At 40.9% G+C, this 27,010-nt stretch overlaps 2 protein-coding genes across 2 annotated transcripts in view; both read right to left on the bottom strand.

Annotated features, from left to right (window-relative positions):
* The window catches only part of LOC139377381 (transmembrane inner ear expressed protein-like), a 32,155-nt gene extending 28,632 nt beyond the window's left edge, over positions 1–3,523 (bottom strand). Inside the window, exon 1 of the mRNA XM_071120407.1 lies at positions 3,404–3,523. Within this exon, the coding sequence (XP_070976508.1) occupies positions 3,404–3,523 (120 nt within the window). The remainder of the gene's footprint in view (positions 1–3,403) is intronic.
* A 13,356-nt stretch (positions 3,524–16,879) lies between these two features.
* On the bottom strand, positions 16,880–26,796 carry LOC139377380 (coiled-coil domain containing 13). The gene is made up of 16 exons (XM_071120406.1): positions 26,641–26,796; positions 25,102–25,322; positions 24,604–24,752; positions 24,254–24,396; positions 23,894–23,980; positions 23,555–23,668; positions 23,365–23,469; positions 23,050–23,220; positions 22,725–22,901; positions 19,805–20,011; positions 19,472–19,569; positions 19,211–19,273; positions 18,939–19,085; positions 18,299–18,453; positions 18,075–18,168; positions 16,880–17,663 (listed from the first exon to the last, which is right to left on the bottom strand). Exons 2-16 carry the CDS (start codon positions 25,284–25,286, stop codon positions 17,489–17,491), a joined length of 2,070 nt encoding a protein of 689 aa, XP_070976507.1. The 5' UTR covers positions 25,287–25,322; positions 26,641–26,796; the 3' UTR covers positions 16,880–17,488.
* Between the last annotated feature and the right edge of the window lie 214 nt (positions 26,797–27,010).

The raw sequence follows: 27,010 nt of genomic DNA, 5'->3' as shown, positions 1-27,010 counted from the left end.
TGGCCGGGTAGGGTTCTCAATCAGGGACAGCTGTCTATCGTTGTCTCTGATTGAGAACCATACTTAGGTAGCCCTTTTTCCCACCTGCCTTTGTGGGAGGTTAACTTTGTTTGTAGCACATAGCCTTAAGCGTCACGGTTGTTTTGTAGTGTTTATTGTTTTTTGTCGGTGTATTCACCTAAATAAAGGACTATGCACGCTAACCACGCTGCACCTTGGTCTACTTCTTTTGACGGTTAGTTCTTTTGACAGGTTAGCTGGTTTCTGTTTAACCAAGTAGTTATACCACTGACTGACATTTCTGAGCTGTTTTGACTGCAACTACGCATATATCTAAGGTCATTTTGAGTTCATACACGCTCATACCTGGTTATAACCAGTTAAAGACGAGTGCTCCATCTGTGCAGGTGATCTGTCTATCAGGTCGAGATCACTCCAATTGGTCCCCTTCCACCCACTGGATTGAAATAAATACTTACAAAAATATTTGCCCTAGAATAAATAATTTTTATAGAGTACACACCAATACAGCTCTCTGTGTAGATTCGAGAGCTTACCTGAGTTCTGTGCTGCAGTTCTATCAAGTAGTTATACCATTGGCAGACTTTGTATGCCATTGGCAGATTTCTATATGCACAAAAATAAGGTAATTAGATTTTCTTTTTTTACACAGTTACACATATGGTATAGAAAAATACAATCTTAGGCAAGTACATGAGCTGTATCTGTGCAGATGATCTGTCTATCTAGTGGAAATGACTGATACATGTCCCCCTCCACCCTCTGGTGGTATGGATAAGTTGTTATCATGTCTCCAGAGAGAACTAGATTCAAATAAAGGTCCAATATCAAATTACTATAGGCAGAATTAGGTGTTTTTGACTGGGGTCAACATGACCCCAAAGTCCATATTGATACAGTAACATTAAACAATGATTTTAATTTATTAAAAACAAGTGGATTGACAAAGTCATGAAAAATTTGAAGAATTTAATTAACCACTTTTGGTGGTTGGTAGTTTGAGGGTTAATATTGAATTATTAGTGTGCATGTAAACGTACTTAATGGGGCCCCGGTCAAACTCTCCTGGGCAGCGTACATGTTTTTTTTCTTGCCATGAGGTTTGTAGGTCAACTACTAAAAGACCATTGCCTTGATGTATTGTAAGAAAATTGTTATTCTTGGAATTGTAATGTTTCTCAGTGTTTCTTGGATCTTGGTATGCTGTCTCTCATTTACTGTGTGACAGACAGGGGTGGTCCCGAAAAGGCACAGAATTAATACAGGGCACTACTTTTGACAAAAGCTTGCCTACCCTGTATTCCATACATATTGTACTACTTTTAACTAGGGCCCTTGGGCTCTGTACAGAGAATAGGGTGCCATTTCTGACACAGCCAGGGCTGTTGGGAGCTGTGTGATTGGCTTTTGTGAGTCAGCATGTTAAAAAGATGCCATGGGCCTGACCTTGGCTGACTTCTCACCAAATCTCCAAATTTCAGTGTGCTGTATCAGTATGTCCTCCATCTGCCAAGGCCATCAGGGGCATAGGGTGTTGTTGCCAAAAAACAAAAACAAATCACACATTTTTGACTAAGATTGTTTGCAGCCTGATATGACTTTACTCTCAAGCGTAATGGCACTTTAGCAGGGGAGGGGAGGTAATAAGTTGGCCCAGGGGACAAGAGATTGTAACTCTGCTGCCGTTAATACAAAGTAGTGAATTCGTAGTAGTTCGCCATGATTATGTAACACTTAATGTCCTCACTCGCTCTCCTATTTTATGTGTTGGGATTAGTGGATAAGCCAGAACTTTGGTAAACATATTCAAACAACTCAGATCCAGTGAGGGAGTTGACTCTGGCTGAAGCTTGCTGTTGCTATGGTTGTTGAAGTTTCGAGACACATAGGCTTAGTTGAGATAATTCTGTCCTAATACAAATGTTCAAACCGAACCAGATGTCTTTCTTCAAGCAAGTACACGTCACAAAGGTCAAATAGGGGGATGATTATGTTTGTCCTGTTTCATTGCATGTACAAGTGGGAAACCTGTACATGTGTGAGATGGAATTGTTTGGTTTTTTGCATATCCCAACTCCCTCTGAGAGTGGGTTCACATCCAGGTGATCAGTCATTATTGATGGCAGCCCTGGAGAAATTAGGGTTAAGTGCCTTGCTCAAGGCCAGATCGACAGATTTTTCACCTTGTCGCCTCAGGGATTCAAACTAGCCATGTGCATGCCATTTCTCTTTCTCTGTAATTTCTCTAAATAAAAATAATATATATCCAAGATTTTCCATTACTTAACTCCCTCTCAGAAACATAATGAACTCTCCCTCCTAAGTCAAATGGAGATATTTTCAGATTGTTAAAAAGAATATAAGACAACCCAGAAACTATACTGTAACCCACAATTCCAGTAATTGCTTTCAAAGACAATTATTATAGATCTTGGTTCCAATTTCCAGTTTATTTACCTCAATCAATCCCCCCCCCCCCCCCCCCCCCATAATTCAGCTTATGACATTTATTTTATTGCAGTCCATAATTCAGCTTTTCCTACTGGATCTGTCACTCCTATATAAAACCCTCTGCTGAAATCTTCTCAAATCAACATCTGAATATTAGAGGCTGTGATAAGTTTTCTGAATTTATTTATCATTTGAAGCAAAGTCCGGGATATACTGTGCATCAATATCCAAGGTGCACTTTCTCACCTGAGGACTTCATCACTAAACGCCCACAAACTTTCAATGTTGCTGACCCTGCTGGTGCAGCATATTAACACAGAAACGATTCAGTCTCATCTTTCTCTCTTACTAATACTAACACTAATTTCTCTCTTACTAATTGTGAGTCTGGGTGTCCGTCAGAGAGAACAGTGCATGTGTTGTCACTATTTCCAGACAGATGTTTCTGAAACTTTCATGTCTATTCTCTGATCTAGCATGGAATACCGCTGCTTGTTTTGTACAACACCCTGTACGCAGTACAACATGAGGTCTCACATCTCAAAACAATGCATTAGCGCTCTTAAGAGGCTGCCACTGTATTTCATTTCTGACACCGGGGATTATGGCATTGCTCCTGGCATCCGAAAATACAAATGGCGGCACATGGTGATCATTACATCTGCACATGCTGTAACAACCCGTCCATGCTACTCTGGGAAGAACACTACACCATAAAATATTGAGCTACTACACATGACTATTGTCTATGGGGCTGCTCAACACCATAGCTCTATAGCGAATAAGCCCCATTTATTAATCACATGAAAACAAGCAACCATCCTTTAAACAGTGGAGGGAACGAGTGGGACAGACACCCACACCTCCGTAAGCAGGAACCCGATGATGAGCCTCTGTGGACAGAAACCTGTATGAACGAACGCGTTCTTACCTCTGGATCCGGGACCTGGGAGAGCACAGCGGAGATGCAGAAAGAGAGCAGAGCTGCCCCCAAGCCCAGCAATGCCGGCTGGGGAGAGGAACACGAAGAAGGCCGTTCCCCGACTGCCATTCTTTCCCCCTTACTTTCTCCCTGCAGGCTACAGCTCCCTGCCCCCTCTCTCCTCTCCTCTGCCTGACTGGCTGGGTGGCTGGGCTGGGTGGCTGTGCCGTAGGCTACCCCGGACAGGACCACAATGGCCCTGGGTGATTGATGGTCAGTGAGGGCTGCTGGCGGGGACAGGGGGCGTCCTCTCTCCTCTCATCTGGTGCACTGCCTCTGCCTCCTCTACCCTGTTGTCTTCCCTCCCAACACAGAGCACCGTACACCACTAAATACATCACACCATCTTCCTGTAGGCAGTTCCACTAGCCAGCCACTTCAGTCAGGGTCATTAATTAATTAATAGGACTGGTGTAGTTTACAGCCCATTCTGGAAAGGGAGGTAGGTAGGTTATGGCACTGCTCTGTGTGGGGGATGGGAGGGAGCTGCCTGCTTGTGAGGGCAGTGGCTTGTGTAGGACGGTCAAGGGAACATAGAGCGGTGAATGACAATCTTTCAGTTATATTGTCCTTGTCCTCTGTGTGGCAGGATGTAATACAGAAGCATAGGTGTCTGGCTACAGAATACAGTGTTCGAACGGACACTGTGTTTGCCAATGAGCTGATGACAGGTATGTTGTGCTGAAATTACAGAAGGATAAATATAATCAATCACTTGGGCAATATACTGACCTCAGTGACCAGATATGCACACAAACCATGTAGCTAAAAGTTATGTCAAATCAGTTCAAGCTACTGTATATGCTGTTATGGCCATGTGTTTACACCAACACCTCCACAGCAAGCAGACAAAAGTGGTTAGCTTGTTCTCATGGAACACACTGATGACTGCTTAGTTACACAAGGAAACTGAGGCAGAGTGACTGTTACTGAAGCAGCAGTATGAAGGAGGATCCCTTTCCCATAACTCCCAGGCTCACATCCACATCACAGGAAGATATCTTCTGGTTAATTTAGTTGACTTTATTAAGATATCCATTGGTCCAACAGGGATACAGTGGCTTGCAAAAGTATTCACCCCCCGTGGCATTTTTCCTATTTTGTTGCCTTACAACCTGGAATTAAAATGGGGTTTGTATAATTTCATTTACACAACATGCCTACCAATATGAAGATGAAAAATATGTTTTAATGTGAAACAAGAAATAAGACAAAAATAACTATTCCCTCCCAAAGTCAATACTTTGTAGAGCCACCTTTTGCAGCAATTACAGCTGCAACTCTCTTGGGGTATGTCCCTATAAGCTTGGCACATCAAGCCACTGGGATTGTTGCCCATTCTTCAAGGCAAAACTGCTCCAGCTCCTTCAAGTTGGACGGGTTCCGCTGGTGTACAGCAATCTTTAAGTCATACCACAGATTCTAAATTGGATTGAGGTCTGGGATTTGACTAGGCCATTCCAAGACATTTAAATGTTTCCCCTTAAACCACTTCAGTGTTGCTTTATCAGTATGCTTAGGGTCATTGTCCTGCTGGAAGGTGAACCTCCGGCCCAGTCTCAACTCTCTGGAAGACTGAAACAGGTTTCCTTCAAACATTTCTCTGTATTTAGTGCCATCCATCATTCCTTCAAATCTGACCAGTTTCCAAGTCCCTGCCGATGAAAAACATCCCCACAGCATGATGCTGCCACCATCATGCTTCACTGTGGGGATGCCACCATCATGCTTCACTGACGAGAGGTGTTGGGTTGGCGCCAGACATAGCGTTTTCCTTGGGGGTGGGGTGCTTTGCTGCAGGATGGAAGCATACTTCCAAAGTTCTGGCAAAATGGCTTAAGGACAACAAAGTCAAGCTATTGGAGTGGCCATCACAAAGCCCTGACCTCAATCCTATAGAACATTTGTGGGCAGAACTGAAAAAGCATGTGCGAGCAAGGAGGCCTACAAACCTGTCTCAGTTACACCAGCTCTGTAAGGAGGAATGGGCCAAAATTCACCCAACTTATTGTGGGAAGCTTGTGGAAGGCTACCCGAAATGTTTGACCGAAGTTAAACAATTTAAAGGCAATGCTACCAAATACTAATTGAGTGTATGTAAACTTCTGAGCCACTGGGAATGTGATGAAAGAACTAAAAACTGAAATAAATAATTCTCTCTACTATTATTCTGACATTTCACATTCTTAAAATAAAGTGGTGATCCTAACTGACATAAGACAGGGAATTCTTACTACGATTAAATGTGAGGAATTGTGAAAAACTGAGTTTAAATGTATTTGGCTAAGGTGTATGTAAACTTCCGATTTCATCTGTAGGTTGCATCTTGTCATGTAAGACAAACCACAATTAAAGATTTCATAAAGGTGTCTAACAGTTTCTTTTCTCAGTCTTTGTAATGATCCAATACCTCTCTCTGACATGCAATTAGCTTACAATGTGGTAAATAACTGCAATCCATGTTGAGTGTTTTGTGTCCTAGGACATACCGATAAGCTTATCTTAATGATCCCCTTGGTGTTTGTGAATGTCAAATGTCCCAACATCGCTGCCGTGTTAGCTCTGACACCAATGATTATCCATGCCTGTGACTGCATCAATACCTCTGGACAGCCACCTGGAACACAAAAAGAAAAGGATTTACAGATGTCCTCCAGCTATTAGTTAACATTTACTGTAGAAAAACTCATCTCCCAAGCATAAATACATTAAAGTACACACACCAAAGAGTACAAAAAATATGTTTTGAGGTAAAAAAAATAAATAAATACACAACTGCAAACTTCAAGGAGTAGGGCATTCAAGTTGGTCAGATGGGAATCCATGATGTCATCGGCCTCCCCTCTTGCTTGAGGAACAATAGAGGAGCGATAGAGAACAATAAATGAAAGGCCCACCTCCCACTTGTGTTATGTCATGACTTACCTGGACCAACTATTGAGATGTGACTTTTGTTAAAGAGCCACTGAACACCCCAATTGGCATGAGTTTTTTTTTGTTGCTCATTACAAAAAACGAGATTTCAGTCATGGAGGTGTGTTTCCTGACCGATTCCGTGTATGGTTAATTATGTTTGTCCCTGATGAGACACTGTAGATGCGGAAGCCAATTTCACTTCCTCAAAATAACCAGAATGAATCTAAGATAACTCAAGAAATCTGTAATACATTTTTACGTTTTTGCAGAGGTTGTTTTAGTTGCACAATTTTACATGTAACTAAGGTGTTTGGTGTAGTATTTCTTTAAGTTGAAAAATGTAACACGTGTCGTCTTACAGTATGTAAACAAAGTCAGAGCTACTGGGCAGGTCTGTCTCACTGTCTATGCTGTTGGATACAGAGCAATTACTGCAGCTGATCACCCCATCTTAGAGGGCAAATGGACACTGCAAAATCAAAACACAACCTTCATTTACCTGTTGTGACGCACAGGATGTTCCAAACTCCATTTTAGACATGACTGACTTTATGACCAAAATGATCTTATTTACACTTTGTAGTCAGTTTTGACACTAGAATAACTGTTTCTGACTTGAATCGATGCCACATAGGCCATTTTCAAGATATGTGAAATAACAGTCTAAAAATCACTTCAGGGCAAATCAATCTGATTTTACCATTCAGATACGTCACATGGACGGGAATCAGATTTCGATTTGGCTTCAAACCCCCTATGAAGGTAGTTTGAAATGTGGCTTGACATATCCGATTCCATGTGCTTTTTGGGTGTTCAGAATGCAGGAAAAATATCAAATTAGAATCGAATATGCGAAAAAATAGGATTTGAGTAATTTCCAACTGAAATGTGAACCAGGCTTTCGATGGGAGAATAATTTCATTCAAATAACCAAAATGACACGAGCAAATTGGTTGAAGGGTCATTACTGGTGATTTTCCCTTCTGGGAGGGGTAAAAAAAAACGCATCACTACTATAATTCAGTGAAATCTTCCCAACCCCATAACCCATTGTGTTCGATTCTGAAAACTGAAATAGATTTAATCAGATGAAACATGTAAAAGCATTACAGACACAAAACACTAGTCTATCTGCTATTGTGGGGCTGTTATAGGTGGATAAGCAAAAGCACAATGACAGCGAGTCCGCCTGCTTCTCTCCAATCACCTCCTACTAACACTTCCTGATAATAATTATATCTGCCGCTTGTCTGCCTCACTTAAACTCAGACAGCATGTCTCACAAAGGCTACACACAGGACATATACAAACATTTCACAATGATTAGTAGGCATACTGTAGCACAGCTGATTCGATGTGTTGTTCCCAGTAACGCCAGCACGCTGAAGACTCCTTCCATTAAATCAAATCAAATCAAATCACATTTTATTTGTCACGTGCTTTGTAAACAACTGGTGTAAACTAAGAGTGAAATGCTTACTTATGGGTCATTTTCCAACCATGCAGAGTTAAACTCAAATAGAAATACTGACACGAGGAATACATGCACAGTGAATAACAAATAACAATAATGAGTCTTTAATGAACCATGTGTTTAATGAGTTCGAAACCATTCCATTGACTCCGTTCCAGCCATTACTCTGACCCCGTCCTCCCAATTAAGGTGCCACCAACCTCCTGTTGTTTGTGTGTGTGTGTGTGTGTGTGTGTGTGTGTGTGTGTGTGTGTGTGTGTGTGTGTGTGTGTGTGTGTGTGTGTGTGTGTGTGTGTGTGTGTGTGTGTGTGTGTGTGTGTAGCATCAGTATGCATGTGTGAACACGTCATCTGTGTGTGTGTGTGTGTGTGTGTGTGTGTGTGTGTGTGTGTGTGCGTGTGCGTGTGCGTGTGTGTGCATGTTGGGGTGTCAGTGTAAGTATGTGTGAATATGTGGGTAGAGTCCAGTGTGTGCAAAAAAGGGTCAATGCAGGTAGTCCGGGTGGCCATTTGATGAGCTATTTAGCAGTCTTATGGCTTGGGGGGTAGAAGCTGTTCAGGGTCCTGTGGTTTATTAGTATCAGCAAGTTAGGTTCCGCATGCTACGGGGAGAGACTTGGGACACCTATAGAATATAATCAAATGTAACTTCATTAGTCACAGCTGTGATAATCAGAAACCTTTTCTTGAAGGTTAGAAATGGAACCTTTAGGACGCTATCAAGAACCCTTTTCCTACGGTCCTATAAAGAACCATTCATAAAATGTTCTATATAGCTCCAAAAAGGAAGAATGTTCTTTAAAGGACCTTTCTCAATCTCAAAGGTTCTAGAAATAACCCTTTTGAAGAACCATAAAGGGTCATTTTTTTCTGCGTAGCCATATCAAACAGTATTGTTAAAATTCTATAGGCTATATTGTTGTGTTAACTGACAAGTTGAATCAGGTGTGCTAGATCTGGAACTGCTAAAGTTCCCCGAGGAGAGATTTGAGAGCCACTGATTTAGACATCAGTTCTTAAACAACACAAGGCCATATATGTCTTACTCAAGACACTGACACTGGCCATAGTCATATTTTACATGTAACGGCATAACACAACAGATTACATTAACTGGAATTACATTCGCACGCACTGTTGAACAAATAGAGCTGTGCGCAAACCACACCCCAAAAAGTGCTAATGAGATGCCATCCCTACATTTTCATTATCACTAAAACAGCAAAGAACACTTTTGTGAACTGCAAAGAACCATTGAGAGGCCCAAAGTGTTCTTTGAGTCATTATTGTTCCACATAGAACCGTTCACCAATCCCAAAGGATACTGGAGGAACCCTATTTTCTTAGTGTGTAGGACACCTGATAGAGCTTAAGAAGCCAAAATTACCAAGGAAAATATGAAGAGAAACGTGCAAAAACAAAAAAAAATACCTCTAGCCTATATTCTTAAAATACAAATGAAAATAACTTTAGACCTTGTCAACCACTTTAAAAAAAAAGGTTGATGACATCCACCCCTCACACCCTCAGCCTACTGATTCCACAGGTCCCACACACACACCCTACGACTTGACCTTTTTCTCCTCTCTCTCTCCAGGTGAAATCCTGCTACTAGTGATGTCCAGCCACCCGACGACAACATGCCCTCTCGACCCCATCCCCTCTATCCTTCTCCAGACTACCTCTGGAGACCTCCCAATCATCACTTCCCTCATCAACTCATCACTGACCCTCTGACTTCTATATGGCCAGAGTTGCTCCACTCCTCAAGAAACCAACACTCTTCCACTCTGAAAACTACAGACCGGTATCCCTTCTTTCTATTCTTTTATATATATATATATTTATAGATATATTTTTTTTCTTCACATTTTCTTTTTGTTTAAATGTTACCCCGTTTTTCTCCCCAATTTCATGGTACCCAATTGTTTTAGTAGCTACTATCTTGTCTCGTCGCTACAACTCCTGTACGGGCTCAGGAGAGACGAAGGTTGAAAGCCATACGTCCTCCGATACACAACACAACCAAGCCGCACTGCTTCTTAACACAGCGCGCCTCCAACCCGGAAGCCAGCCGCACCAATGTGTCTGAGGAAACACCTTGCACCTGGCAACCTTGGTTAGCGCGCACTGCGCCCGGCCCGCCACAGGAGTCGCTGGTGCGCGATGAGACAAGGCTATCCCTACCGGCCAACCCCTCCCTAACCCGGACGACGCTAGGCCAATTGTGCGTCGCCCCACGGACGTCGCGGCCGGTTACGACAGAGCCTGGACGTGAACCCAGATTTTCTTCACATTTTCAAACAGTACATTTATATTTTCCAACTGGGCTATACATTTGGGTGAGGTTTTTTTCTTGCCTGAGTAGCCTCGTTTTACTGCCAAAAATAAAATTAAACCATCTAGTGTTCAGCCAAATAACAACACACTGTCAAATACAGGTAGCTGAGTCAAATAATTAACATCCAATCACATTAACCGTTACTCTCTCACGGCAAACCTTCACTCTTGCGCAGACATTTAGAAACGAAACATGACAATTAGAAAAATAAGCCACAGAGTTTTTTGAGCGAGAATAAAGACAACTTTCGAATAGTAAGACATGTATAAAAACAATAGGTACCATTAATAAGAAGGGACTAGAAGCGTTTTATATGGTATGCTACGGAGTGTCTTGGACAGGCAAGCCCCATACTATTGTGTAGGACTTAATTCTTCCTGCTGACGCGGATATGGCTGGGACAATACCGGGGGAAAAGGCCCAAAAAAACTATACAGACAATGCCTTCATAAACCAACACGGTTTCACGACGTATCAGTGACATGGCAAGAGATGTTTTGAAACAATTACTGTTTCGCATACAAGCCAGGGAATTATATGTGTTACATCTGGATGAGTCAACAGACGTGGCAGGCTGGCACAACTGCTAGAACATATCTGTTACGTTTATGGGGGGTCAATTAAGGACGACATCCTCTTCTTTTTTATTTATTTATATATCTGTTATTTTACCGGGTAAGTTGACTGAGAACACATTCTCATTTACAGCAACAACCTGGGGAATAGTTACAGGGGAGAGGAGGGGGATGAATGAGCCAATTGTAAACTGCAAGCCACTGGAAACCAGGACAACATGAGAGGATATTTTTTACAGTACTGGACAGCTTTATGACATCAAATGGACGTTGGTGGTCAAGATGTGTTGGTCTCTGCTCAAAAGCCATGACAGGGAAACATAGTGGAGTGGAAACGCATGTGCATGCAGTTGCTCCCGAAGCCACTTGGGTACACTGCAGCATCCACCGAGAGGCTCTTGCCGCCAAGGGAATGCCTGACAGCTTGAAAGACATTTTGGACCCGACAGCGAAAATGGTTAACCTTGTTAAAGCAAGGTCCCTGAACTCTCGTGTATTTTCTGCATTATGCAATGATATGGGTAGCGGCCATGTAACGCTATGACAACATACTGTGTGCTGGTAATCAAGGGGCATTGACACATTTTTTTGAATTGAGAGACGAGCTTAAAGTCTTCTTAGCTGACCATCATTTTCATTTGTCTGACCGCATGAATGATGAGTTTCTCACACAACTGGCCTCTCTGGGTGATGTTTTCTGTCGCCTGAATGGTCTTAATCTAAAATTACAGGGACTCTCCGCAACTATATTCAATGTGAGGGACAAAACTGAGACTATGATTAAGAAGTTGGAGCTCTTTTCTGTCTGTGTCAACAAGGACAACACACTGGTCTTTCCATCATTGTATGATTTTTTTGTGTGCAAATGAACTCAAGCTTACGGACAATGCCAAATGTGATATAGCAAAGCACCTGAGTGAGTTGGGTACGCAATTACGCAGATACATTCCCGAAACGGATGACAGAAACAACTGGATTCGCTATCCCTTTCATGCCATGTCTCCAGTCCACTTACCGATATCTGAACAACAGAGCCTCATCGAAATTGCAACAAGCAGTTCTGTGAAAATTGAATTTAATCAGAAGCCACTGCCAGATTTCTGGATAGTGCTGCGCTTAGAGGTTCTTGCCTTGGAAAATCGCGCTGTTAAGACACTGATGCCCTTTGCAACCAAGTACCTATGTGGGAGTGGATTCCCGGCCCTCACTAGCATGAAAACTAAATACAGGCACAGACTGTGTGTGGAAAATGATTTAAGACCGAGACTCTCTCTAATACAACCCAACATTGCAGAGTTATGTGCATCCTTTCAAGCACACCCTTCTCATTAACTCATGGTGAGTTATTCACTTCCCACGAGCCGGGTTGTGACAGAAATTTACACTCATTCTTATGTTTAATAAATGTATCGTATAGGGTGTGTGACAGGCTTTACAATGATGGCAAAAAAAAACATTTAAGAGTGTGCTGACCCTGGTGCTAAAGCAGCATCTGGAGGTTTAATGTTTGAAGGGGTTCGGGACTGTAAAAAGTTTGGAAACCACTGCTCCGGATAATATCTTCTGCTAAATGACTCAAATATAAACGTAAAAGAGAGTATTCCCTAAATGGTCCTCCTCCTGTCATAAACAATACCCCCTGTATCTGTTTTGCCATGGCACCGTGATATAACACAACACCGGTCATATCCGCCAGACATCTGTCAGTGTGGTGCCATGGAGCAGTGTACGTAGGAGTTGAGCGAAAATGGTCGCTAGGCCTGATTCCCATCTACCCTTCCTAACTTGATAAGAGATGACTCTTAGCTGCTTTCAGACATCAACTGGGGTAATAAAAAAAAAAGGACTTCTGCGTCAGTGGCTATGGCAATTCCTGTGGCAGACGCCTGCTTGATCATCCTTAAATCCTCAGCCATGAAAAGTACATGCCACTTTGACATGAGTGAGATTATTGGTAATAACATGTGTGGAGTCTGCTCAGTGAAAGGTGAAATAGGTTAAATGGTCACTTTCCATAAAGATGACTTTGATAGTAGCTTCTGTCACAGGCTACTATCATAGAGTTGTTGTGCTTCCATTCATTTTCAGAATAAATGTGTTCTTTTTGTTTGTAGGCTGGCACATTTGCCATTAGGTGAATGCTCAGAAAACATCTAATCTTTGATTACTTTTGAGAAATGTGTTCTTCCTGGAAATTAAAGCAGTGCATGCTGTACATGTTAAAAGATTAGTCTGGAACACAAAGCCCACTGGGCACACACTGGTTGAATCAATGTTGTTTCCACGTAATTTCAATGAAATTACATTGAACCAATGTGGAATAGTTGCTGAATTGACATCTTTCCCAGTGGGAGGCTATGAATAAAAAGTGACAACTGAAGGGATAATTGTTTTGTATAGAAGATAAAGCTGCACAAATTAATATATTTTGTGTGTAGTGAAATCAGATGAAATGTTAATTACATGAAATGAAATGATAATTCATTGTCAACCTCATTTCAAAATGGAAACAGAATTGACCATACTGCCATCTAGTGACATGCACTGAACGTAAATTAGGACCCTGCACACAGCTAGCCCATCTACACATTTTAAATTGAAGGGGCACTATAACCACAGGGGTTAAATTGGTACAGCATTCTCACTCACATGTGCAACAAATATATTATCTTACAAGGCACACCTTAGAATATATTAACAAGCCAGAATCAACAATATCATGCACCCACTAGTGGTCAAAATGTTTTTTTTTCCACTCCAAAGATAAGTTACAGTACTGTATTCTGTGTGATGGAATTGCAGTACCATTCGAAATACAACAATTTTCCCACAATGCACCATAATTTACAGCATGCTGCAGTAAAACGTTAGTTCTTTTCACTGTTGATAATTACCTAACATTACAGTATAAATGAGTTTTCTGTTACAGTGTAGCCTACACCTTTGTTGCAAAACCACGGCCTTGGCTTGCTTTCCTCCCTACTTACTGTAAACGAACAGATTAGGAGTCAGCTGAAGCAGCGTGTTTATTTTCTTTCCATTGCATGTAAATGAGAAAGTTGCTACAGTGGGAATGAATGGACTCATAGAGGGGCACACATACTGTCCGTTCGTTTTCAGGGCCTAGAGAAATGTTCACACACGCACACATACACAGTATCCCTCAAATACTGACGGCTAACTTTAACCTCTGCGTTCACAGCTTGGGTTGTTGACTTTAGTTTCTGGATGCAGTCAATGGTCTGGAGGTAGCACTGGTCCAGAACGAGGGGGAATACCTCTGAGGAGAAGGATGGAGAAAGGAGTCATTGAAACCTGGAATGACAAATAGGTCAGCCTGTTTATGTACTGCTGTGTTTACACAAGTTTGTTTGGCTTGGTGGGTTATTGGGCATTTTGGAATAAATCTACACCTTTCTGCGTAATCCAACTTTCATACAACAATATAAAAACTGTTTGGTTAAAATGTAATTTATTTGAAAGTGATGACACTCCTTTAATTTCTAAAGCCATCAGGAATAGGTATGTTAATACTAAGGCTACATAGGGGTTTGTTTATTCCTTGGTGACACAGGAGTGACTGACAGCTCATTTAAGTTGCATATGAATACAATTTAATATTATATATAATTGTATTCCTTAGCCACTTATATGAGCTGTCAGTCACTAACTGAAGTGAGCAATAACTTTAGAGGAAATGATGGTTTCATTTGTGCAGATTGACTTGAAAGGGGATTTCAATCAAGATCATGCATGTTTGGTACAGCACAAGTGTCAAATGTAAATTGGTAATTCAGGAACACTCAGAATGCACACATCATCCACTGAGTCGTCACATCGTTTGAGAGGATGTTTCCGTATTGTTGTGATGCATTTATTGGATGTAACAACTCTTCGCTCCATCAACAAAAGCTGTGAAGTGTATTTTATACAAAAGCAGCACCGTTGCAGTGAGAGCCAACAGTAGCAAGTAGAGCCCTTTGCTGTCTTACCTAGTCATGGTCACAGCTAACTAAAACGCTGGTAGTAGAACACTACACAGAGTGCCTCACCTTCAATCCTAGGAGGTGTGCATTGCAACACAAGCAGTTTTTTGTTTCTCGCAGTATAAAGGCTTTCTTCATCACGTCCCAAAGTCTGATATTTTTGTCTTGTGGCACTTTTTCTCTTTCGCTCAGTCCAGCCGGGACCCGCCAATCTCCCACAGGGTTCTGGGAGAAATAGTGTGGTATTTCAAGCAGCACACTAACTCAGCCATGGGTTTAAATTAAGCGTGATGTGGAGGGGTGGAGGGAGGGAGAGTAGAGGGGGAGCAGGGGGTTCTGCTGAAATCCTTTTGGCTAACATAGTAAGAAAATAACTCGGATGTTAGGTTAGGGGTAGGGGCCACTCCCACAAGGATACACAGTCCAGTAGACAGCTTTTTGGAATCCACTAGTGGAATGAGATGCACAGGTCATATATCATATATACAGTGAGCTCCAAAAGTATTGGGACGGTGACACATTTTTTGTTGTTTTGGCTCTGTACTCCAGCACTTTGGATTTGAAATGATACAATGACGATGAGGTTAAAGTGCAGACTGTTATGTTTAATTTGAGGGTATTTTCATTCATATCGGGTGAACTGTTTATCGGGTGAACTTTCTCACTCATTATTCACGATTCATTCAGGATTATCCGTAAACATGGTAGCATCCACATTAATGTAGAAGTGTTTAGAACCATATTCTATTCTTATTTACAATAAACGTGACTCCAAAATGACACAATACATTATTTACCAGTCATTTCTATTGGGCACAAAATAATCTGAAACACAACCAAAACAAACAGAAAATGCATCCAACAAGTTTGTAGAGTCACATGCTTGATGTAATCATTGCGAGCTAGGAATATGGAACCAAATACTAAACTTTTGACTACTTGAACACACATGTAATTGAATTTGTCCCAATACTTCTGGTCCCCTAAAATGGGGGGACTATGTACAAAAAGTGCTGTAATTTCCAATGGTTCACCTGATATGGATGAAAATACCCTAAAATTAAAGCTGACAGTCTGCACTTTAACCTCATAGTCACTGTATCATTTCAAATCCAAAGTGCTGGAGTGCAGAGCCAAAACAACAAAAAATGTGTCACTGCCCAATAGTTTTGGAGATCACTGTATATACAGTAAGCATTGGGAACATGCTCTAAGGAACCGACAGTATAGACTGGCAGAGCGGGGAGTTTGTGTAGCTTAATGTCTACATTCGTTTTCAACCACTATTCCCTCACATCTGGTTTTAAGTCAGAAGTGATTAGCCGCGATAGCTTTGAATAATGTTAAACTATTGAGGAACTTTACTTTCTTTACTATTTGGTTTAGGGCTGTCAAATATGTATGTGTGATACTGTAGCCTGGATTCAAGTATCTGGGAGGATCCATGTTGAAACTTAAAGGTCATTTCAGATTGAGCCGTCATTTAAAAAAAAAATAGTCATAGACTGTTCTCTCTGCTACCGCACGGCAAGCGGTACCGGAGCGCCAAGTCTAGGATCAAAAAGCTCCTTAATACTGAACAATTAATTAAATGGACACCAGGACTATTTACATTGACCCCCTTTGTTTTACACTGCTCCTACTTGCTGTTTATTATCTATGCAAAGTCAATTTACAAATTACCTCAACATGTACCCCCGCACATTGATTCGGTATCCCTGTATATAGCCTCGTTATTGTTATGTAATTTTCTTATGTTACTTTTTGATTTTATTTCATTTTTTTCACTTTAGTTTATTTACTAAATATTTTCTTAAATCTATTTATTGAATTGCATTGTTGGTTAAGGGCTTGTAAGTAAGCATTTCACGATAAGGTGTTGTATTTGGCCTATGTGACAAATAAAATGTGATTTGATATGCAGCGTTTACCGTGAGACAGCAGGGAACATTGCCTTTAATTGTCAATGTGTTCTAAAACAGATCTTCAGCGATATGGATTGAATAGAGCCCTAACTAAACATTAGCATCTTAACTGTGATGTGTGTTGCAAACACATGCAAACACACTGCGGCCCTCTGTACTATATCTTATAAACACACTGCGGCCCTCTATACCATATCTTACATCTTAACTGTGATGTGTGTTGCAAACACATGCAAACACACTGCGGCCCTCTGTACTATATCTTACAAACACACTGTGGCCCTCTGTACTATATCTTACAAACACACTGCGGCCCTCTATACCATATCTTACAAACACACTGCGGCCCTCTATACTATATCATACAAACACAGGTGCTAAGACGACGACACTATTTTGACATGACAGTGACTTTTAGAAAAGAAAAACACCTATGGACAAGTCCATGCATACACATCAAATAATGCAGACACATTCTATACACACTGACCAGTCATGCAATCAACAATAGGAACCACTGTGTAACATCTTCATGTCAAAATTGATAAATCTTTTGGTCCGCAGGTGCCAAGTTGGCTTTGATTGACTTACTCATATTCACTACATGGGGGCAATCAAAGCAGGTTTTTGTCTTTTCAGGAAGCAGTCAGGAAACCAGGAACCAGTAATTACATTGTATTGCTGAAGCAGACAGGCCTGCTCCATTCCTGTCTTTCCTCAGAGTTGATATGACTGGACAAGAGGAACTTAAGGTTTTTGGGGGACGTGGTTAAAGTCCAGCAGGTTAAGCAGCCAGGGCCTTTAATACAGCTAGCTAACTAATTATCCTGGTTTGTGTCTCTGTCCTGCTTGTGTTGTCGCAGCGCCTGCAGAAAGACGTGCTTGACTTGGTTCATCATGTCACTGCAGAGCTGCAGGTCCTCAGCCTTGGCCTGGAGAGTGCTCCTCAGCTCAGCCCTCAGAGCCTCGTTCTCCCCCTGCAGCACTGCCAGCCTTGGGGACAGAGGGAGAGAAACACACAACAACACGTCAACATGGTTGTGTGCTTCAGTCAAGAAGGAGTTTGTAATGTATGAATACCCTCTGTGTTTTTTGAGCTGTTATTCTTCATAGAAAGTAAAACTCCAATGTATACATGTACAATGTGTCTGACTCCCAATTGGGATGATACAGTACATGTACAGTATTTCTAGTATGTCATACTCAGTATTCTTGTGAGTTTCTAGTTTGTTATATTCTCTATTCTTGGGTGTAATCTCACTGAAGACGTTCAATCTTATTATAATTGAACACAGTCTGGAGATACAAACTGTCAATCTGTGACAGACAGGGTCACCCCCCCAGGAGTTTGAGGAGAGACAGAACAGAAGACAAAAAAAAAAAAAAACACTAAGTCAGACTCACTGGGTACTTAGTTCAATGACTTGGGCCTCCCTGGAAAGGTCAGGAGGGCTTCGAGGGGATGATGATTCCCTCTGTCTCCCACTAGACGAGGCTCCTGGGATGGTAGAAAAGAAAATAACAATAAAAATAAGACGGAAATAGCAGTTATGGATCAATATAAATCCCATTCTCAGTCTTGTCACTGTGCTACTGTTATAGATCAGTGTGCCTACCCTGAGACTTACCTGCAGTGCCCTTGTTGCTAGTTTTTCTGGGAGTCAATCCTTTGCCCAGATCCAGCTTTGCTTTTTCTAGCTGCTGCTCTAGGGCTACGGCCCTTCTGCGTTCTCCTTGGAATTTTTGCTCTGTCCCTAGGCACCTCTGCTTCCCTTCCTCCTCCCTGTCACATCAAACACACCAGCCCAGTCTCTTACTACTATATCCCAATCATACCAAGACAAAAACCTGCCCATTTTAAAATGCTGTGTTCTTTTTATATATCTGAAAGGTGTAGCCAGTAACAAAGCCTGTACTTTTATTTCTGCCAACCGAGGTAGTCATGATTGCGGTATTATGTTTAAAAATGCATGATCATCATGAAAATTCCCATCAGGTACTGTAATCTGGTCATTACAAAGTAAGGAGGCTTACATTTCCATGCCGGAAAGATGTAAAAACACAAAGGTTAACAGAGAGGTTGAGACAAAGCAGTAATAAATAAAAAAAATTACAAAAAGGCACACACCCAATATTAGCAATCTAAACACCCACCCATATGATTTAGTAAAGGACAGGAAAAGAAACTAAACTAATGTAATGCACACAATACACCCAGACATTTGTGTTGCAGAAATGAAATCCATTGGTAGTTGCTGTACGTAATACCTGGATTGCTGGAGCTTGACAAGCTCTAGGAGCCTATCTCTCTCCACACAGGCAGCCTCACAAAGGGTCCGAAACTCTGTACACTCTGCCTTCAGGTACCTCACCTCCTCTGAACAGTTCTGACAACCCGAAGGAGCTCCTGCATCTCTGAGATAGTAGTGGTAAATTGTATCAGTAGGTGTAGTCCACCACAAACAGGTTTTATTGTACATCGAATAACAGTTAAAAACATTGGATGATTTGTACCAGATTTTATGGAGGCTAAGACTTACCTGACCTCTAAACTGACCCCAGCTGCTGACTCCACTAGTTTATGTCCAAGTTTAGATACTGAACTATATGAGAGAAAAAAAACATAAATTTAGATAAATAATATATCAATATAATCATTGCACAATCAATGACACTATCAACTGATACTTGAATAATTTGTAGGCAAGGTAGATGAGTCATATATCCCTGAATGTACTATAATATTTGACATTTATGACACAAGATTATCTTATATTTATGACTCCCACTTGCACACATACCGGGCTGAGCTAATCCTCTTACTGCTGTCTCCCCCTGCTGTCAAAGGCCAGAAGCTGCCAGTGGTCATCTTGGGGCCTGATTGACCGCCTTCCTCTCTCTGCAACACATTTACAAAATCCATTCTGTTTAAATTCCAGTCCTGAATTCCATAGGTCAGTTGCATTTGAAAAAATGCTACCATAAAGCATCATTGCTACATTTTTCTATATTGGAAGCGACTGGAAATAAATGGAACTAGCCCAAAACGCTGAAGCCAAAACTCTTCAGTAAATAGCATTGACATCAATCACTAGAAGTCTTTTTATCTCCTTGCAGAATCACAGTCAGTTTACCTTTAAGGACAGTTGCTGTATCTCGTCCTCCAGCTCTTTCACTTTGGCCTCCCTCTCGAAGACCATGTGTTTGAGCTGCTGGATGAGGGATGTGTGTCTCTGGGCCTCGCTGCTCAGCTGCTGCCCTAGGTTCTGCTGGCTCTCCTTGGTCTGCGCGTCCTGCTGGCTCAGCCTGCCCAGCACCTCCTGCAGCTGGCTCTGCTGCTTCTACGGTGTTCACGACAGGACAGACAGGGGGACAGGGGCGGGAGAGGGGGCAGGGGACAGGTGGAGAGGGAGACAGGATTAGGGGGACAGGGGACAGGATTAGGGGAGGACATGTCAAGGGACACTTCACTCTAGAAACTTGTGTACTACTGTATGTGTTGATAAGTGAAGTGAAGCATCAGCATATTACTAACTAAGTTAGTAACTGATGCATCAAACTGATTATTCTGTGATGTGTATATGTATTTGATGTTTGCAAATGCAGTAGGTCTACAGCATTATTTATTTACCTATATTTAATCATCAGGGAGTGCCCATTGAGACCAGTGTCTCTTTTACAAGGGAGCCCTGTATATTTCATGAAATACATCAAAAATAAAATACAATATAAAACAGCACAACACATATTGCACAAACAAACATAAATCTACACAATATACATAAAACACAGTCAACTAAAACAAACACATTCTTCATTATAAAATCCTATGTCCCCTGCCTGAACTGCACTAGGACACTAACGCATCTATTTGAAATGTATTTTGGAGATCATTCCAAAATATGTGGAATATAGAAACCTAAAGGCTGACTTACCGAACTCTGCAGACACCAAAGGAGTCTCCAGACTTAACCAACCCTGTAAACGGGTTTGATAACTTGTCATTTTAAATCTTAATAGTGAAGTTAGTTGGAGAAGGGCTTAGTTAGGTGGAGAAGCTTGTGGAGAAGGGCTTTGTAAACAAAAAGAGAGTAATGATGTGATCTACGGGACTTCAAAGAGGTCCAGCCAAACTTTTAGTAAAGAATACAGTAAAGAGTAATAAAACGCTCCTGTGATAAAACGAAGGGTGCTATGAAAAAGGCAACTGCACTTTGATAAATAGAATCACCATAATCAAGAACAGGTAGAAAGGTTGACTGCTTCCTGCTGACTAGTGAGAGACGAGGTCTGTTTCTGTAAAAAAAAGTATATCTAACAAGGTCCTTCGTATGTTTTTCAAACAATAAATCATTGTCAATCCAAATACCAAGGTATTTGTATGCAGGGACTCGTTCAATTATAGATCAATCCGATTAGTGAAGATGTAATCCATCTGAGACAATGTTATGAGAACTTGAAAATATGGGCTCCTTTGGGATTCTGGCAAATATATATACTTCCCCAGTGTCAGATACCATAGACTTCTAGTCATTGTGCTAACGCCAGTTAGCAACTCCCTTCCAACTGCACACAGAGACATAAAAATGGTATCCACGAGTTCACCTGACTCTGGGGAAGTAGATGAAGAGAGAACGTTTCAGAATATAAGTGATCAATGAAAGAAAACCATGAAAATACATATCGCCTTTTTAGATGTAAAAATACAATATCAAAATTATAATGTATATTATTTAGGGTTAGGAAAGTACTTATGGGAAGAAAAAAAACAGGGTTGGAGCGCCTGTCACATTCGTCGTATTGATGAGACCAAGGCGCAGCGTGATATGAATACATTCTTCTTATTAAACGAAGAACACTAAACAAACAAACAAAATAACAAATGAACGTGAAGCTATAACACGAGTGCTGACATGCAACTACACATAGACAATAACCCACAAAACCAAAATGGCAACCTAAATTGGATCCCCAATCAAAGATAAACAGCTGCCTCTGATTGGGAACCAATTCAGGCCACCATAGACCTACATTTACCTAGACATACCAAAACCCCATAGATATTAAAAAACCCTAGACAAGTGAACAAATACACATACCCACCCTCGTCACACCCTGACCTAACCAAAATAATACTGAAAACATAGATAACTAAGGTCAGGGCGTGACAGAGCCTTTACTCACAAAATATGTTGGTGAATAAAAAAAAAAACAGTGGTTTGATTCACCCTGAAATTGCCATATTCAATTGATCAATCCATGAAATATTGGAAGGTGAGAAAAGTGTACAATAGGGGTTGAACAGTAGTCCTTTTAATCTACCATAATAATCCTCACTAATCAGAGAACTGTAATGACAATCATACAGTTGTGAACCATGCGCCAGGGTCCAGCTTTAAACTGCTACGCATGGTGTGCGTTCCATAATTATTCAAATAGGCTACATATCCCAAATGATTGCTTATATTTACAATCGCCTTAGCCAAACGGCTTACTCATTTGCCTACCTTTTATCAATTTGTAAACTACAACGCATGGAGGATGGTGTTATTTCTATCAGAAAAAAAGAAAGTAGATGTTGTGCCACTTGGAACCGACAGGTTGCGCGACATTATTCATTGTTTCATCGCACGTAAAGGTGGTGGACTTACGAGGGAATTAAGTCAAGGTCAGAATACCAGAATATCAGTAGACACACCTCAGCCACACCTTCATTTATTTGATCTCCACACCAAACAAATAGCGGGTGAATTTCATACTATTCTCATGTTTAAGTTCAAGATCAGAATATGCGTAGAGCAAAAGTGCATAAAAAGGCAATTATGTTCCATTTAGCGCTTAACTCAGGTTGAAATTCTTCCCATGATGCACTCAAAGTTCTAATATGATATACCAATATAACGTACATGGGTTCATACTAGTATTTGAAACTTATCTTTAGAATGGAAAAGTCACAAAAGTGCAAACCATGCCCATCTGGCACTTGAGACAGGCTCAATCAAACACTCAAAGCAGTTCAAAGAAAACTATTTGAACCCAGGTCTGCTAACATACCAGTAAGGCATCCACCAGCTCATCATCATGCTTTCCTTTGTCCAGCAGGGTGGAGATCTGGGTCTTCAGTGATTTCACCTCAGTGCCCAGGTTTTTGTTCCTGGCCTTGCAGCCCTCCAGCTTCTTCTTCACATCCTTGTGGTCCTTCATGAGGGAATCATAGTCCCCCGTCATCCTCTAACCACACATGCCAGGAGGAGAGAAGCAGAACTAAGGCTGGAGTTCAATTAAACCTCAAAATCTCAAAAGAGCTACTGTGTGAATACCACAATGCAGGTTTGATTGAACTGTCAATCAATTGTCAATCAAGTCTGGCTCTTCCTACCTCCAGAGTTTCTCTCTTCTCCCTCTCCATATTGCGGATGTAGCTGAGGTTCCTGTCCTGGGGGGGTGTCTTCTGCAAGGCCCCGCCCCACAGTAGATCCTCTTCAACGCTGACGAATGACGGCTGCTTCCTCTGAGCTGATTGGCTCAGCTGCTGCTCCAGGTCCCGAACCTGGGGACAAATAAACAACAGAGAAACATTAAAATGGCTACATTGCAGTCTACAAATCACCTTGTATGTATTTTAAGAGGTTATTGTGTGATCAATATTCTGTGCCTCGAAAGTTCTTCCAATGACCGCAGGCAGTCAGCTCACCCTAATCTGGAGAGCCAGTATCTGCTGGGAGCGACCTCTCCAGTTCCCTGGGCTGGTCAGTAGCTGCTGGATGCTGACTTCCTCTCCTATCTCACTGGATAACACCTACAGTAGGAACAAAAACATGCCTGGAATAGTATGCCATAACCTTTGAAATGTTTGAACTTTTAACAAACGGCTGTATACACACCTTCTGAGCTATTTTCAATTCCTGCTTGACAGCTTGAATCTGGTTTCGATATTCTGTCATCTTGAATTGTGCAGCAGATAGTTTTTCCTGTAGAGATTTTACCACTGGACTGATCTGTTGGTGAGAGGAATACAGTCATAGCTGTCATTGAAAAGTCACAATATTGACACAAATACAATTAGCCGGGTTTGCTTAGAATAAACATGTACAAAAGGTTTTTGCTAAAATGCAATTACAGCTACAACAACATAAGCATTTCTATGTGGCAGTGTTCTCTTGAGTATTGGCTCATATTTGTTCACGGCTTAAAAATGATGATTAGTCATTAAGACTAATTACCTCCTGGAAGTCCTGGGATGACCTCATGTCTTGTGGCTTTACATCCATCTTCTTCCCAGGAGGACTAAGCAACAAAGCACTCTGGAGCTAGAGGATTTAACAAAATTGCAATTATTTTAATTACTTACCCATCCAGTCAAGAGCTTACATCATCAGTATATAAAGCAATACCGCTGACAAATGGCTGATTGGGTCAAGAAGTGGAAAGTCTCGGGCATTTATGTATAAAATTGGGATTTTGCATCCAAATGTCATTGTCAATTGACAGACTGGACATGAGATGGAATTCGGGTTCGTTACAGTTGTTGATTCTTCGTTATAGCAATGTTAAATTATAAGTTCTTTAAACATCCCATTTACCTCTTTCTCAAGCTCTTTCACTCTGTTGCTAGTTTGTTTTGCTTTAACTTTTTCTCGTTCCAATTCAGAAGCAAACTCTCGATTCCTCTTAGAAAGCTCAACAATCTTGGTAGCTGCCGCATCTCCCGCCAAGCCAGATGTACCTTGGACAAGATAGTCATAAAATCACAAAAAAAGGACATATGCCACTTTAGACAACATTCCCAAAGTCAAATGGAGCTCTGAAAGTGAGAATAAAACAAAGACAAAAACATATATATCATAATTTTACTCTGAATGTAGCCAAATCCAATGCTTATCACCCAAAAGATAAATTGTTCATTCAAGTTTTTTCATATACTGTACAATACCTGCTAAAGCCAGCCTGTCTTCCTCCCTCTTCTTCTTCAGATGTTTAATCTCAAAGTCTTTCTCGCTCACTAGTTTGAATAGTCGGCCATTTTCATCCCTCAGCTCCCTCACCTGGTCCTGCAACTGTTCATTTTCATTCTGTAACAGCCTGTGGGGATTAAAAACCCATTAAAGTCAACATTTTAATATGGAGGATGATAAATTCCCTCCAATTACAAACGACAATAACAACACAGTCATATTTAGGTTTATGAAAGTTCTCCCCTAAAAGACCCACAACTTGCATTGTGCTACAATTGCTAATTCAAAGCTAATGAAAGCCTTAGTCCAAAACAATTGCTCCATACACTTATCCATTTGGGTAATAATGAGATAGGTACATATAATGAATTCATAATGCTACAATGCCTACAGTAAGCATAATGTTAGGCTGTATTGGGGGAGGAAACTTTGTCTAACTTTAATAATATAATCTAATAATATTTCATAGAGCTCACTTTTTACTACAATCATCCGTGTGATGAATGTCTAGCTGGGACAGGTCCAGATTGTCCTGGATCTCAGTGGCCTTCTGCTCCTTCTTCTGTTTCTCTAGTCTTCTCTGGAGACGCTTCTCTTGTTGCTCCTGCAGAGCCTGGAACTGTAGACGAAGGTTATCCTTTAGTCCATCATCTTCTTCCATGTTGTAAAGTAATGTCCAACCCAGAAATTCCAGTCCCTTGGTGTTGAAAATAAATGTTAACACTTAATTTGGCTGACAAAACAAAGAAAAGGGTAGCTAGCTAACTAACACTGTTAATTTGGGGTCCATTTAAATGATGTAATGCATTCTTAATGACATGCATTTACATGGTAGTTACATAGGAACGTACAATTGAGCTAGACCTGCATTTGAAATGCCAATGTGTACAGTTACGTGCTAATTTCCATGAAACACAAACAGGAGCTAGAACAGATCAAGGTAAAAATGTGTTTGATATTGGATCTCCGGTTTTCTCTCATCAATAGCTATTGAATCAAGCATGCTATGACTATGAAGATGGTAGATTCTGAATAAGGGGAAGATGGAGAAAACACCACAGCTTTGTTTTGGTTGAAATTCATTTTTATATTATTATTTGTAGCTTTCAATTTTCAATAGCTCTATGATATATTCAGAATGAGGGGAGGATGGACAAAGCTCCCTTGCTTTTTTCTCTCTAGAAATTGCATTTGTATTTTTTTTTTTTATGTTCAATAGCTCTTACACAAAGCGTTCCTATGACTAAGAAATTTATACATTGCATTCGGAAAGTATTCAGACCCCTTCCGTTTTTCAACATTTTGTTATGTTACAGCCTTATTCTGAAATGTATTAAATTAACGGTTTTCCTCATCAATTTACACACAATACCCCATAATGACAAAGCGAAAACAGGTTTTTAGAGTTTTTTGCAAAAATAAAAAAGAAATACACACGGCACATAGTAAGCCCTCCCTTTGTGTAAGAGCTATTGAAGATTGAAAGCTAAAAACAAAAAAAAGGAAGAAAAATAAATCGACCTAAATAAAGCTATTGAAGATTGAAATCCCGAAATCGTATTATTACAAAACTAATAATAAAGGTGTGGATATTTCTCCATCCAGACGATTCAGAATATACCATCTTTATAGCCATGGCATGCTTTGTTCAATAGTTATTGATGAGAGAAATTCTAATATTCAACGAATATCCTAAAACAAATTTTACCTCGGTCTACAACGGTTGTATAAACTGTAACTTGGTGGAGAGGAGGGGTGGGGTGGTTATGGTTACAAGACACTAGACCTACATCCAAACAAAATATGTTTTAGTAATTAACAATTCACTTCGTGTAAAGTATGCTTAGGCCTAGTCTCAGAGGTTTTAAACCTCACTAGCATCATATTTTAAGATAGCCCGGCGTTGGCTAAGGACGTTATTAAGGTCAGCTAACTAACGTTAGTTTAGCTAACTTAGCTAGCGAACGTTAGCTGTTATAACAGGCAGGATATTAAACTATTCATTTACAACTCACCTTTGTAACAACGTTCTGCGTCGAGCTACAACATAACAATACACAGGTTGCTGGACAATTGAAATATCTGTGGTTATAAGCTTGACATGTCACAGTTCACGAAACGTGTGTAGAGCTGTTTTGGTATTGGTACACTTCCTCGTCCGATCGAACGCTAGTGTATCCATGGCAACGGGTCCCTCCTTGGAGGCACGCACCGCGCAACAGGTGGGGGGAGCATGGAGGTGGGGAGATTGCAAGCGGTGGCACATGCAAGTGTACACCATAATGAGTAAGTGAAAACATGTTTTTAGAAATATTTGCACATTTATCGAAAATGAAATACAGAAACATCCAATTTACATAAATATTCACACCATTGAGTCAATGC

This window comes from Oncorhynchus clarkii, chromosome 20 (assembly GCF_045791955.1).
Source record: "Oncorhynchus clarkii lewisi isolate Uvic-CL-2024 chromosome 20, UVic_Ocla_1.0, whole genome shotgun sequence".
Classification (NCBI taxonomy): Eukaryota; Metazoa; Chordata; class Actinopteri; order Salmoniformes; family Salmonidae; genus Oncorhynchus; species Oncorhynchus clarkii.
This window is presented reverse-complemented; position numbering and strand designations above follow the sequence as displayed.

Coding starts and splice junctions, on each gene's coding strand:
- LOC139377380 (XM_071120406.1), bottom strand. CDS start 25,286: ATGGAAGAAGATGATGGACTAAAGGATAACCTTCGTCTACAGTTCCAG. Junction 23,470..23,554: donor AATTGAAAATAGCTCAGAAG/GTGTGTATACAG, acceptor TTCCTACTGTAG/GTGTTATCCAGTGAGATAGG. Junction 23,221..23,364: donor TACTGGCTCTCCAGATTAGG/GTGAGCTGACTG, acceptor ATTTGTCCCCAG/GTTCGGGACCTGGAGCAGCA.